This window comes from Dreissena polymorpha, chromosome 12 (assembly GCF_020536995.1).
Source record: "Dreissena polymorpha isolate Duluth1 chromosome 12, UMN_Dpol_1.0, whole genome shotgun sequence".
Lineage (NCBI taxonomy): Eukaryota > Metazoa > Mollusca > Bivalvia > Myida > Dreissenidae > Dreissena > Dreissena polymorpha.
In genome coordinates, this window is record NC_068366.1 from 48,941,595 (window position 1) to 48,956,636 (window position 15,042).

At 35.1% G+C, this 15,042-nt stretch overlaps 1 protein-coding gene across 1 annotated transcript in view; it reads right to left on the reverse strand.

Annotated features, from left to right (window-relative positions):
• The window catches only part of LOC127853314 (E3 ubiquitin-protein ligase rnf213-alpha-like), a 95,141-nt gene that overhangs the window by 16,965 nt on the left and 63,134 nt on the right, over nucleotides 1-15,042 (reverse strand). Inside the window, exons 53-66 of the mRNA XM_052387731.1 lie at nucleotides 14,385-14,576; nucleotides 14,106-14,239; nucleotides 13,786-13,993; nucleotides 11,992-12,122; nucleotides 11,135-11,391; nucleotides 5,213-5,360; nucleotides 4,908-5,073; nucleotides 4,395-4,557; nucleotides 3,857-4,062; nucleotides 2,820-3,047; nucleotides 2,335-2,525; nucleotides 1,936-2,041; nucleotides 1,142-1,242; nucleotides 704-892 (exon numbers count right to left, since the gene is read on the reverse strand). Coding sequence (XP_052243691.1) covers nucleotides 704-892; nucleotides 1,142-1,242; nucleotides 1,936-2,041; nucleotides 2,335-2,525; nucleotides 2,820-3,047; nucleotides 3,857-4,062; nucleotides 4,395-4,557; nucleotides 4,908-5,073; nucleotides 5,213-5,360; nucleotides 11,135-11,391; nucleotides 11,992-12,122; nucleotides 13,786-13,993; nucleotides 14,106-14,239; nucleotides 14,385-14,576 — 2,420 coding nt within the window. The remainder of the gene's footprint in view (nucleotides 1-703; nucleotides 893-1,141; nucleotides 1,243-1,935; nucleotides 2,042-2,334; nucleotides 2,526-2,819; nucleotides 3,048-3,856; nucleotides 4,063-4,394; nucleotides 4,558-4,907; nucleotides 5,074-5,212; nucleotides 5,361-11,134; nucleotides 11,392-11,991; nucleotides 12,123-13,785; nucleotides 13,994-14,105; nucleotides 14,240-14,384; nucleotides 14,577-15,042) is intronic.

Sequence of the window (15,042 nt, forward strand, 5' to 3'; positions counted from 1 at the left end):
GCTTAAATGGTATTTTCCGTTTAAAGGAAGTCCCTTTTTACCGAAAATCTAGTTTAAGCGGAAAGTGTCGTCCCTGATTAGCCTGTGCGTACTGCACAGGCTAATCTGGGACGACACTTCACGCACATGCATTATGTCCAGTTTGCTCAGAACAAGACACAATTGCCTTAGCCAGGTCACATGGTGAGCAATGCTCCAACTATAACATACTTTACACCACCAGTTACCCACTGTGCGGGTTCATAGATAAAACATGTAACTAATAATGTGAGCAATCTAGTTTAATTGCATTGCAATGACTCACAGAACAAATGCATACCGCAATACATCTTACATCTGCCCAAGTTCTTATAATTTTTTTTTATATATAAGACTCAAAACTCGTTCTTATTGCATTTTACAATACATTTTAGAAACACTTTATAAAATATTATGTTCACTCTGAATTTAAGTAGAAGGTGATCATGCAACGTATGAATCATCTGCTTACATAATCCATGCTTCAAAAAGATGACCAGCATGTTTTTTCCAATGTCATTATATTTCTTATCTTTTTAAGCATATGATCTCTTAAGTAAAATTTTTTTCAATTTTATTATAATATTTCATTTTCTGGTCTGTTTTTATTGTTTGAACCCACAGTATTTGTATACCACTTTTATCAAAAAAGACAAAAGTAATCAATATTGCAATGAAAATTTACTTTCTATTTTCGTCTACAACAGGCTTCCAGTGGTCTTCAAATTCCTCGTTACAATCTGGGCATTTACGTTCGAGAAGAGCTTTCATTTCACCACAGCATGTATGACAAATAATGTGTCTGGCTGTACAAGGCACCGAGATTGGTGCACTCTGCAGTAATTCTTCGCAGCGGCTACATCTTACTTCAGACCTGTAAACACATGGGAGTTACCTTTACATAAATAACTATATAGTTATAAGAGTTGCATAATCATTTCTTCAGGATTTATATGATTGCTAAACATAAATACAGTTTACATTTAATATCATACATCTCTAGTTTACTAAGAACTGAGCATAATTATATTTATTGTTGTAATAGACGTTAAATATATGATGCATTTCAAATTAGTGTCTAAAATAACTAGTGTGGCAACACTTAAACCGATTAACGACTTACCCAATACTGTCTTTCACAGCAGTCTTGTTACACATTTTAAGGAACTTTTCCATAGCCATAAAAGATCTTGATTCTTTAAAGTCTGTTTCATCACCAAGAAGCTGAAACAAACATTCAACTATCAAACATATACCTGTTTAACATTGAAATTTAAAGCTTAGTTGACATTAAAGCCATCTGTTAGAACATACAGTAAATTTCAATCTATATATATATATATATATATATATATATATATATATATATATATATATATATATATATATATATATACTTAGTATAACCAAAAGAGAAATATATTGCTTTCTCCAAAGAAAAAAAATGAGCGCACAATCATGAAACAAAGAGTGAGAAGAACAAAGATTACATGTGAACATGTATTAAGATTGATCTATAAGTATTTGCCATCTTGAATTTTGTTGCAATGAACCAATAAAAAGGCATAATATTGCCACTCAACAAAATTACAAAACATAACCATTTAAACCTCTTGAACATACTTTTTATATGTGTCTTGTTCTTAGAAAACTGGGCTTAATGCATGTGCGTAGAGTGTCGTCCCAGATTAGCCTGTGCAGTTCGCACAGGCTAATCAGGGACGACACTTTCCGCTTTTATGGTATGTTTAGTTTCAAGGAAGTCCCTCCTTACCGAAAATCAAGTTAAGGCGGAAAGTGTCGTCCCTGATTAGCCTGTGCGGTCTACACAGGCTAATCTGGGACGACACTTTACGCACATGCATTATGCCCAGTTTTGTCAGAACAAGACACATTTTATAAACAGAGTCTACATACCACCCACAAAGGTCTACAGTGCTTGATTGTTATGTTGTCTTTGGTCTCTTTCTTGCAAACGTTTTCCAGGAATAACTTCATCACTAACACTCGACTCCACATGCACCTTAAGAAATAAGTCAATATTTATAAATTGGTGATGTGATAATTATTTAAGAAACACTCAAAACTAATTGGAGTTCTTATTCTTATGAATTGAGCAGAAGTTCATATGAAATAAACTATGTAATGCCGAACTCGCGTTACGATTGTCTTTATGCGATGTTAATGGGCACTTTTTCAATGATAAATATGTTCTTTGTCTATAGACAGATCTGAGATAGTCATATTGGATTCAAACTTTGAATATTTAATAAGTGTGGTTTTTAAACCGTTATACACGCATTTTAAGCATCTTACTTTGCTCTTTTCACAGATGCAAAACTGTGATTGCCAAACAATGCACCCTCGCCTCGAAGTTGGAGGATCGTTTCTACAACTGGTCGATAACGATACACTCTTTCAAGCCATTTGAGTTGTTCGCTTCTGTCATCCAGATCTTTCGGTGAAGGATTCAGCTCATCAATAAGAAGGCACAACGTAGCAAATGTCTGCAAAATCAATAATTTTAAATAATAATTCAAATGCATTAAAGCATGGCACTACACATTGTCATTCAGATCAAGGTGGCGTAGTGAATATGGTGTCTGACTAGCAATTAGGTGGTAACAGGTTCAATCACCACTCTGGGTGCGTACTCAATATTTCATCTTAAAGCATAAGTACTGTTTGGTCCCAGGAAAAGACGCAACAGTGTTTCAATAAGTTTTCGGCTTTTGAAACAATAGAGCTCCAATAAACAGATTTAAACTTATATCAGTGTAAAATGGATATTAACTACATACAAACTCGTGTTCTTTGAACATTATATGGTCAGGATTGGATTGTTGTATTTCTTCTATCTTTGCACTGCAATCTGGCCAGATGTGGTTCACGCTTCGGAAATATGAGAGTCGGCACGACAGCTCCTCGAAGGCAAATCGGGCGCTTACAATGTGACTAATAAGATCAGTTGTTGCACCGTGTGACTCACAAATGCTGAGAGTTTTGAACATCAGCATTTTGCACACAATCTGTAAAATTCAACAGGTAAAATAACTGGATTTGTTGAACAAGCTGGGCCTATTTTGAACCCAAGGTATGATCTAAACAAAGCTCAGGAGAGGACCACTGTATGATGCTACATGTAAACATGACATCTGCCTGCGTTTTTCTTTTGTTTGCTAGATATTTTTAATTTAACTATATAAATTATGCAACCCTATTTATATGAGTTTATATAAATCTTGTGACCCCTGTGATTTGGTCTGTTTTGACCCCAAAGCTTGATCTTAACAATCTTTGCGAAGGATGGCAAGATGATCATTGATGCTCCTTCCATATCAAATATCAAACCTCTGAGACTAAAGGTTAAAGATGATTACTTACGTGATTAACTGAACACTCTTTGAAGAGGACCACTAAATGCTGTTACATCCCAAATATTACACCTTTGAGCCTTACGGTCTATATAAATCATAAATCCCCTGATATGAACAACTTGTAAAGGACCATTAGACAATGTTACACTCCAATTATAAAGCCCCTGAAACTTTTGATTTTAAAAAGAAGCACTAAATACTCAAGTGAGCTAAGAAATTAAAACAAAATGTACCAGTGTAAAACGCAACGAAGTAAATACAGTAAGTTCCTTGTTGATGTTAAAAGCCTATATCGTGTAGACTTGAAGATTTCGGTTCATTTATGAATTATTACAAATGTGTTAAGCATGACTGATTATGGTTCATGTTGCAATACAATATACATTTTTCTGATCTGTTATGTTCCTTATACATTACCACAAACAATGAATATAAACCAATTGAAAAGATTCCAGAATTACATTTAGTTCTGTTTCTCTTTCAGCGTTGTACACTGTTTGTACAAAGTCGTGAATGTAGTCTTCCATCACTTTATGAAGGGTTGGGTTGGAACTGTTCCGCAATTCAAGGTCCTGATTGGCACACAATACAACTTGAAGCTCCGAAATCATGTCACCAGCAGCACAAGACCTTAATCCTAAGGTACATCTCTCTAGTCGATCAGTTCCTAATAAATACCATGATAGTCACCAATAAGCAGTTTTATATTTTTTGATTACATGTTAGACACTTCTATTTAAATAAAGATTTAGTTATCAAGCATTACAAAACATAGCTGAATTATGAAGACAATCAATAAGGAAGATGGCCATTTCCCTAAAAATGAGTAAAATGTATTATTGTTTCTTATAAATGTTATGGCAGATGGAAAAATGTTCTGGATCATGAAGATTTGGATACAAACATATCGACAACACCGAACTGACAGACAAAAGGCTATCCCAAAAGCTCTCCATAAGCACTTCATGTTTGGTTGAGCAAAGAACTAAGATAATTTACCATCTCCTTCAAACAAAAGGTCTCTGAACAAGGTTTCGACTGTCTCGAGTATCAGCCATGAGAATGGAAATCTCAGTTTGAACTGGTGTCCTGCAAATCCTGTACAAGGCACTATCATTTCTCCAAGCTCACTTTTACGCTTTGGCGACTGCAAGTCCGAGTACTGCACAGAAAAAAAGGGGAAATTATCTTTTAATTTAAAACAATTTACCCTAAGAAAGCAAAAACGATTTATACGGATTAATCAATAATTAATGGTTGTGCAATGTTGTAATTGCCTAAACTACTATGTTCATATAAAACACACATTACAGAAATACATGTACTGTTTAGTTTAGGTGCTTCACACATGAAAACAAACATTTAAAAAGATTTTATAACAAAATTAGTGTCTGAATATTTCATGTATTTATCTCAATCGTTAAAATTACTCTATGCAAAATGTAGGTGTTGGTAAATTTGTGTAAAAAAACGTCTACCATCAAGTATGCATGATGTTGAGAAAAGACATACCTTCATCTGCAGAAAATCCTTATGGTTGAGACATTTCAGCCAAAAAACCCTTTTCCATGTTACATCACATACAACCATATCCAGGTTGCTATTTGTGTCTAGCAATGCAAATATTCCAGCTAGCACTGGCTTCACTTTAGATACGATCGTTTGATAACAAGACCGTCTGAAATAGAGTGAAGGAAAGCATATTGTTGAAATTACCTATAAGACTTTCAGAGTTTATGGAATGTACTTTAACTACGTGTAAACATAAGCATTCTTTGAGATATGAAATGATGATGAAAAATCATTTTGATACGAACCGGAATGTCCCGTTTTTGTTGATATTATCTATGGCAGCTGCATCTCTGGTGATCCACTGCTTAGCGAGGTACCATGTAACATCATTTTCTTTTTCTTTCAGTAATGCGCCAAGCCATTGGATGATTCCAGTTATAAATCCCTCATTGTCTATTTTCAGTAACAATAAATGTGTCATAAAAATGTCCCTGACATGATATAAAGGTAATTAGGCTGAGAACAGCAAGTGACAAAGGGGTATAGGTATATTTATAAATTATGGCAATTGGTAAACAAGATATCATTGGGACAAATCTTGTGACCAAGTTTCATTAAGATCAAACAATAAATGTGGCCTCCAGAGTGTTTTACAAGGTTTTACTATAGCCGAATAGCCATATTAGGAAAAATACCCGCCCCCTGACGCCCATGCTTTTCAGCCAACCGGAACTATTTTTCTACTCATTTAAGATATAATTTGGAAAAATCTTCTGACCCAAGTTTCATGACGATCGAAAAATAAATGTGGCCTCTAGACTGTAAACAAGGTTTTACTAAAGTCATATAAGGAAAAATGCCCCGCCCCCTGGTGGCCATAGAATGAATCTTCTGACCAAGTTTCATGAAGACCGGACAATAAATGTGGCCTCTAGAGTGTTAAATAAAAGCCATATATAGTCAAATAATGAAAAATGCCCTGCCCCCTGGTGGCCATGTTTTTCAAGCAACCGGAACCATTTTCGAACTTGCCCAAGATATCATTGGGACAAATCTTCTGTACAAGTTTCATGGTGATCGGAAAATAAATGTGGCCTCTAGAGGTTTTTCTATAGCTATATGAGGAAAAATGGCCCCTTGGTGTCCATGTTTTTCAACCATCCAGAACAGTTTTCAAACTCATCCAAAATATAATTTAGACAAATCTTCTGACCAAGTTTCATGAAGATCGGACAATAAATGTGACCTCTAGAGTGTTAACAAGGTTTTACTAAAGCCATATATAGCCATATAAGGAAAAATGCCCCGCATCCTGGTGGCCATGTTTTAAAGCAACCGGAACTATTTTTGAACTTGTTCAAGATATCATTCGTACAAATCTTTTGACCAAGTTTCATGATGATCGAAAAATGAATGTGGCCTCTAGAGTGTTAACAAGGTTTTACTAAAGCCATATAAGGGAAAATGCCCCACCCCCTGGCAGCCAGTTTTCAACCAACCGGAATCATTTTAAAACTCGTCCAAGATATTATAAGAATAAATCTTCTGACCACGTTTCATGAAGATCGGACAATAAATGTGGCCTCTAGAGTTTTAACAAGGTTTTAATACAGCCATATAAGGAAAAATGCCCTGCCCCTTGGAAGCCATTTTTTTCAGGCAAACGTAACAATTTTGGAACTCATCCAAGATATTATTGAGACCAATCTTCTGACCGAATTTCATGAAGATTGGACAATAAATGTGGCGTCTATAGTGTTAACAAGGTAAATGTTGACTCCGCACGACGCACAGCACACAACGGACAAAAGGCGATCACAAAAGCTCACCATGAGCACATTGTGCTCAGGTGAGCTAAAAAGCATGGAAGAGCCATGCAAAATTGTAAGCAATCATCCCTTACAACTGGCATATAAATTAGTAATTATACATTCACTCATACGGCTCAGGAACTGCTACATGCATTGAAAATCAGTATACACTTTCTAGCCAAAAACGCAATTCAGATGGTTGAGTGTGAAACTATTGCATTTACCTAACATTTTACATAAATTACAATAGTTAACCTTTCCATCTGTTTGTAAAAGAACTGCCACAAAAGGGTTAATCTTTAAGGTGAACATCGCACAGTTTACTAGAAATGTGTCAGTATAAGAAACAGATGCCTCCACACTCCGTTCCTGTCTCAAAACTCCACTTATGTATGTTTAATATATTTATAAAGTTTCATCGCTCCAGCAGCATTACTTTATGAAAAGCATACAATTAAAAAACAAGAGATGTGTTTGTCAGGAACACAATGCCCCTAATGCGCCACTTTTTTATACCTTTGACCTTGAATGATGACCTTGACCTTTCACCACTCAAAATGTGCAGCTCCATGAGATACACATGCATGCCAAATATCAAGTTGCTATGTTCAATATTTCAAAAGTTAACTTAACTGTAAGGTTTAAGTTTTGGGACAGAATGACATAATGACAGAATGACAGACAGACAGGCCGAAAACAATATGCCCCAGGATCATTCGATCAGGGGGCATAAAAAGTTATGAAAATTTATGTTTTTTATTATTTTACCTTTGACCTTGAAGGTTGACCTTTATCTTTCTCCACTCAAAATGTTCAGCTCCATGAGAAGTAAGTAAGAGATTGGATGGAGAAATAAAAAAATATTTTTTATAATTTTTTACCTTTGACCTTGAAAGATGACCTTGACCTTTCACCACTCAAAATGTGCAGCTCCACGAGATACACATGCATGCCAAATATGAAGTTGCTGTGTTCAATATTAAAAAAGTTGTGATTAAACTTTAACAAAGGTTAGAGATTTAGGAAAGAAAAATACAATGATATTTGACCTTTGACCTTGAAGGATTTCCTCAACCTTGACTTATCACCACTCAAAATGAGCAGCTCTATGAAATACACATGCATGGTAAATATCAATTAAAGTTGGTATGTTCAAAATTGCAAAAGTTATCAAACTTTAACCAAGGTTAAAGTTTTGGACAGAATGACAGACAGACAGACATACAGACAGGACAAAAACAATATACCCCCGATCTATCGATCCGGGGGCATAACAAACGCTAAAATAGCCATAACTCTTGTTACAATGTCAAACAAAATATAGACTTGCCAAATTTCACAAAATGGTAAATATGTTGTCTCAAAACTTCATTAATGTCAAAACATTCTGAAACAATTTATATGCATGTAGATACAGATGCAAGAACAGAAATTAGTACGAACAAATAATGTGGCCCCTGAGGTGTGGCTAGTTTGACACCTGGACATGATTTAAACAACTTTTGTAGAGGACCTGTGATGTTACACACAAAATATTAAAGCCTTTCCCAGTGCAGTCTCAGAGATTATTTTTTATTAACGGAAAACATCTATAATTTAGGTTACCACTGGGGTGTACATGGCGTAGCAGTTTTAAAGGGGCCTTTTCACAGATTTTGGCATGTTTGAAGTTTGACATTAAATGCTTTATATTGATAAATGTAAAAACATTGGATCTAAAAAGCTCCAGTAAAACATCAAGAATAAAATTTAAAAAAGAAAAAAAAAGTAGCCCGCAGCAGTGCTCGAACCAGTGACCCCTGGAATCCTAGAGTAAAAACCAATTAGATCGCTCGGCCATCCTGCCAACTACATATAGGCGACGTATTTTATACTTTATATAAGCAATCTTCGTAGTTTTACAAAATTAAACGACAACAAAAGAACTCTCCAAATTATTCAATCGTTTCGCGTTGCAATGCTTTATAATTTTCAGGTTTTTAAATCGTCAAAAGATGCATATAATGGCTATATTAGACCATGGTAAATGTTCAGTATTATTGTCTCCTCACAAATATCATAACTAAAACGAAAATTTGCGAATCTGAATCAACTTTTTTCAATTTTGTCAATTTACCAAAACGTGAAAAGATCCCTTTAACCTAGGGGGGAATAATCTGAATAAACTTTTTAGAAAACCGCTATCTGCATGATGTTAAAGCAAGATTATACGATTTTGTCAAATATTTATGAATTCATATGAAATGTGTAAAATAACGTATTATATATGTATTATAATATAAATTAAAATAAAAGTTAAGAAGAACAAGTGTCGTAAAATGAGTAATAAGCCAGATATTTAATTCTGAAATCCAAAATGTATGTACAGTTAAATTCGCCAGCAAGAAAAATCATGCAAGTACGATGTGAATCTAAATTTAGTATAACGGTTCATTTCAAATTCCTGCACAGATATATATTCATACGACACACAAACACTAACTCTGATCCTAATAAAAAGACGAATGCTTCAGTTATTGTAGGAAAATATGTACGAAATATCTTCGTCACAATCGGCTCGGGGCGCTAATTTGTCTTTGCTACATTTTATGAAATTTGTCTTCAATGTATAATTGTTCTTCCCTATTTTGTGTTATTGTAAAATATTTTATCAATATATTACAATTTAAAACATGTACAAATCATATAATCTCGCTTTAAATAGAAATTATCAAAGGTCTGGGACCTGGGAATAATCTACATGCGCCTCCCGCGTCTATGACGCACAAATATCGAAATAGACGCATAGTTTTTAAATATGTGCGTCCACTCGGGCGCATTGCTGAAACAAATTAGTTAACGCATACGCGAATCACGATAAGTACGAACCATCTTGGGTACCAGTCAAAAGTGTAGCGATGAACGCTGATTTTAACCGAATGAGGCTTGAAGACTGCAACAAGTCTTTTGATTGGCTCTAGTCGAGCCGCTGCTGTATAATACTAACCAATTAGAATCGACCTTTTAAATAGAGTGTTTTATGATATTTTCTAGAGTCCCCGGATGAAAACCTGCTTTAACTTTTTGAAACTTAGTCATAAATAATACAGAAAAAATGCCTCCGAAATAAGGTGTTAAAACAAACAACTCTAAACTTAAATAACGGTAGGTCAACGGCTCGCAATTCGGACGTTAATAATAATATTTTCAAGCTCGCAATTCGGATGTTAACAATAATATTATCATCGATTTGAATCAAGTTGAAATGTTGTAACAGGTTACATTCATGTAACAGATAATGTTATAGCCTATGTGAAGGCAAACAAGATAGTGATAACCCTGAATTTTTTTTTTTTTGTTTCAACATGTCTTTGAGATAATGATTATTAAAAGTTTAATGCAAAATATAGTTATTGAGCTAGTGTGATATTTAGATTCATTTTCTTCACTACTTGGTATCTTTCAAAAATTTGGGACCCATTCTTTTTCAAGGTGAACTCATTAATTTTGGCCTGGGACTCATTGGTCTAAAATCTGCGAGCTCAGGGACCCATAGATAGTAAATTCTAGATTATTTCCTGGGGACTTGTGTTTTCAGAGACGACCATGTTAAAAATGTATATACCATGATAAGTCTATAGGATCATGACAACTCTGGGTCGTTGCCAGGCACATGATTTTAACAAAAATAGTAGAAGACCACAAGACGATATTACACAAAAATTACTAGACCACTCACCCTTCAGAGAGTTGTTTTACAGTTATTTACTTTATAAATCTATATAAATCATATGACCCATGTAGCCTGGCTAGTTTACATCCCAGGGACATGATTTGAAAAAAGTAGTGGTGTAGAGAACCACTAGACGATATTATACACCAAATATTAAGCCCCTTAACGGCCAAGCGGTTTCAAGGATTTGTGTAGTTTTAATTTTTTAGATCTATTTTTAGCTCTCAAGATCCAATATAATGCAGCTGACAGGAACTATTTGGACAACTGTACAGAGGATCAGTTTAGGAGATGTAGTTTGAATTTAACATTTATGTACGACTTACGACGCATGATAGATTTAGCACGACAGACAAAAGGCAATCCTGTATGCTCACCTGGTGTATTGTACAGGTGAGCATACATTTTATTTGTTTGTTTTTTTAACAGGGGGCCATAACTCGAAAACATGAGAATGAAAATACGGAAGTAGGCAAATCCACATGATGGTAAATAGGTTTGCAATGTTTCCAGCACCAATACAATTTTACGGTCTGGTCGGCCGCTGGGCGGACAAAAATCTATATGCCCCCTTCCCCTCTGGGCAAGTGGGGGCATAACAATGTGGAGCACTTTTCACATTTTTAACTATGATTTGTGAGAACCTTTTTACGATATCAAACAATCAAATATACCAATACTAGATAACACAGAATAATACTCACCTGCGCGTGTTTCAGCAGTGCTTCTCAGGAAGGACAATACAATATCTACACGTTTTGTTTCCCTTTCGTAAAAATGTTCTTGATTTTTAACAATTGCAAGAGCAGGCTGAACACATTTTGTTATGAGTCCCAACATGTTTTTTATTTGACCCTCGTGCATTTCAATTTCAGCATTAGGTTCTTGGTCAACGCCCATAGCCTGTCGTGTGGATTCCCCGTATAAATTTTCACTGTCACGCTCAGTCTGCATTTCCTCACTATAAATGTAACATAATACCGTCTTCTGTTAAACAAATTACTTTGAATGCAATATTATGCAGAGGATTTTGGAGATAAATTTGGTCTCGAAATAACATGGTAAGGACTTGACAGATTGTATCAACAAGTGCAATTTGTATTCAGGTTCCAGTTTGGCGAAATTATTTCCTAATATTGAAAATTATTTTCCACTCGACATGCAAAAATGATCGATCAAATTACTCCTGCAATTGATAATCATATTTGCATTTCAAATATAAATTCCAAGGTAAGATAACGTGAGGAAATTATCTTTCGATTATACAATTCAGTACACAACTGGCATAAAGGACAATTTTAAACAGTTTCTTCGGGAGTGATACATACCCGAAAATGATGCTGTAACACAATTAAGGCTTATGTTAATTATACCAGTACATATCATTTGCAAACCCATTTTTTAGAAACACTGGTAGGAGACTACTTAGTGTTTTGGCTATTGGTCACTTGCCTTAAATAAAGGACCAACTAATTGTTTATAATGAGAATGCAATACTGCTCCAGCAGCTTGAGTTTCACTTCTTTATATTGTCCTAAACATGCATTGACTGTAATATTACCCATGTTCCTCCTCACGACTTTGTTTGTAAAACAGTTCACTGACAGCTTTGTCTTGGATTTGATTGATACTTGGTAGATTGGTGTCTTCAGGGTACAGATCGTCAATATGAACCGAATGCCATTCACCACACTAAAACGCAAATAAACGATTCATTAACTTAACAAAACACTTGTTTAGCAAATGTCCATTCATCAAGATTAAAGAAGAATTGTACAAACATAAAAAAAATGAGGTCATTGTTTAATCTCACCACTAAATTAACAATGTTTAAAGCAAGAGGGTCCATTGCCCTAAGGCATTCACTTGAGACCTAAAGAAACTAAATTGTTCTAACCATACTATAATTCACTTAATAATAATAATAATAATAATGATAATAATAATAAATAAATAAATAATAGCCATATACGAAAACTGCCTCCTCTACCACAACAGCTCTTTTTCAATGGACTGAAACAAGTTTTGAAATCTGCCCATATATAATTAGAAACAAGAGCTGTGTTTGTGAAACACAATGCCCCTACTGCACTTTGAAGCCGCACAGCAGCTATTTTAGAAACAAGTTTATATTTTGAATGTAAAGGTCACAGTGACCTTGACCTTTGACATAGTGACCTCAACCCATCTTTGATTGTAAGGCTCAATGAGATGCATGCACATGCGAAGTTTAAAGAACATAGACCCAAGAGACACACACATACAATGACAGACAGACAGGCAAAAAACAATATACCCCGTGATCATTCGATCTGGGGGCATAAAAATGTTCTGATCAAGTTTCATGACTGAGTACAACATTAGAATTCTAGTGTCCACAAGGTCTCAAAACAGCCATATTAGAAATAATGCCCCAGCCACTGGCAGCCATGTTTTCCATCGGGCAATAATAGTTTACAACTCAGCTAAAATATCATTAGAATAAAATATTCTGAAAGAGTTTCATTGTGATTGGTCTAAAAAAAATAAGACTTCTTGAGTGTTCACATGTTTTTACTATAGCCATACACAAACTACCAAGCCCCTGGCAGCTGTGTTTTTAAACGGATGAAAACCATTTTAAAAGTTGGTTGAGATATTATTAAAATGAAGATTGTACATGAAAGTAACTTTCAGAGTGTTCACAAGGTTTAAACATAACCATATAAAGAAAATGTCATGCCCCCTGGGAGACACGCTTTTTAGCGGATCCAAACAATTTTCAAACTTGGCCCAGATATTATAAAAAAACAATATTTTGAGCAATACCAAAAATGTGACAAGTATTCAATATCTTCCACTATAGCCATACAATGAAAAGTGCCAGGCTCCCTGGCAGTCGTATTTCCAACAGACCGGAACAATTTTTGCGCTCAACCAAGACATCAATAAAACAAATGTTCTGAGTAAGTTTCGTGATGATAGAAAAATTCCAAAGTGATGACAAACTGTCCCTAAAGCAATATAAGTACAAATACTCCGTCCTCTGGCTACCATCTTTTTTAACAGACTTAAACCGTTTTGGAACTCTGCTGAAATATACTAAAAACACATTTTCTCAGCAAGTACTATGATGATCAGACAAAATGTGACTTCTTGAGCATTTATAAGATTTATCTTTAATTTGCCCCATTGACAGTTTTTGACCCCAAGTGAAACACTTTCAGACTCAGCTGACAAATGTTCTGACCAATTTTATGAGGATTTTGCAATTAATGTGGCCTAGAATGATAACAATGTTATTTTATTAGAAATGATGAACAATGGATAAATAAAATAGTTAATAATTAATTAATATTTTTGTAATGTTTCCAACCTGGAATCCTGTGAAACATCCACCAGCCTTTCTCGGCAGTTGAACAATTATTGCAATATGAGAGGGAGACTCCAAAACATCCCGTACTTTTTCAAACTCATCCATCACACAGTACCGCCCACATGCTATCAAGTCAGAATTCGTATCTCCAGAATCACACTGTATAATCAGGAGGCTAGGCTGATTCCGATTGAGCACAAAATGTTGCCTAAAAAGACAATTACATGACGCTTAATCAAGATAATTTACCTTATTTCATGTTCTACTTTCTATTGCATGTAAGAAAGGTCACCTTTATGGTGGTATGGGGATTAACTTACTGGACTCGATTACTAAACTGCTGCTCTGTATCAAACGAGGACAATGACAGAATTTCAACGCGCTGCAGAGAGGAGATGGCGTTGATGATCTCTTTCTCGTGGTTTGCAGCCAACAATTTAGAATGACACGTTATCTAGAAAAACAAACCGTTTTTAGATGGTTAAATAAAACGCTAAAATGTTGCTGTCAAAACTGACAAAATTGTGATGTGAGTATATTTCATTATTGCTGTTTTCACTAACTGTCATATCATTATTTAAAACAATTTAGTATCAAACCTGTGTAAATAGCTGGGGGCTTTGTTTGGCCTCAATCATATGGTGTAAGTACCCAATGGCGCTAACATGAACCTGATCCTCATTGTAATGCCTTTTCATGTTTTCTCGCTCTGTACTGTACAGTTTGTTTTCACGATAAATGGATTCAGGTGTGGCACACCACAGCAGGATCTTCTTGGCTTCTTCGAGAACCTTTATTGTGTAAGGAGGTTATTTTTATTTGTTTGGGATAATGATGCTATATCATGAAAAATAGTGATACAATCATTAAGAAATAGTAAACTCCACTGAGGTTCCTATGGCATTATAGTGACCAGCCAGGCAGCCACAAACCGTATAAGGACCGAAGCCGTAGGCTGAGGTCCATATACAGTTTGTGGCTTCCTGGCTGGTCACTATAATGCCATTGGGACCGAAGTGGAGTTTACTATTTCTTATATTACACCGAAGAGTTTCCCCTTTACCATTGTACAGTGTTGTACGATTGTTTTTGGTTTAGATCTAAAAGAGATAATATTAAGAATTTCGCAGGAATAATGACGTCATTTCGTTAAAAAATGACGTCATTTTACATTGAAACAGTGCAAATTTAGTGGTGTGTAACCCCGAACGGTCCATATACAAAAAATAGTGACCGGTCCATATATTATTAGGTTCC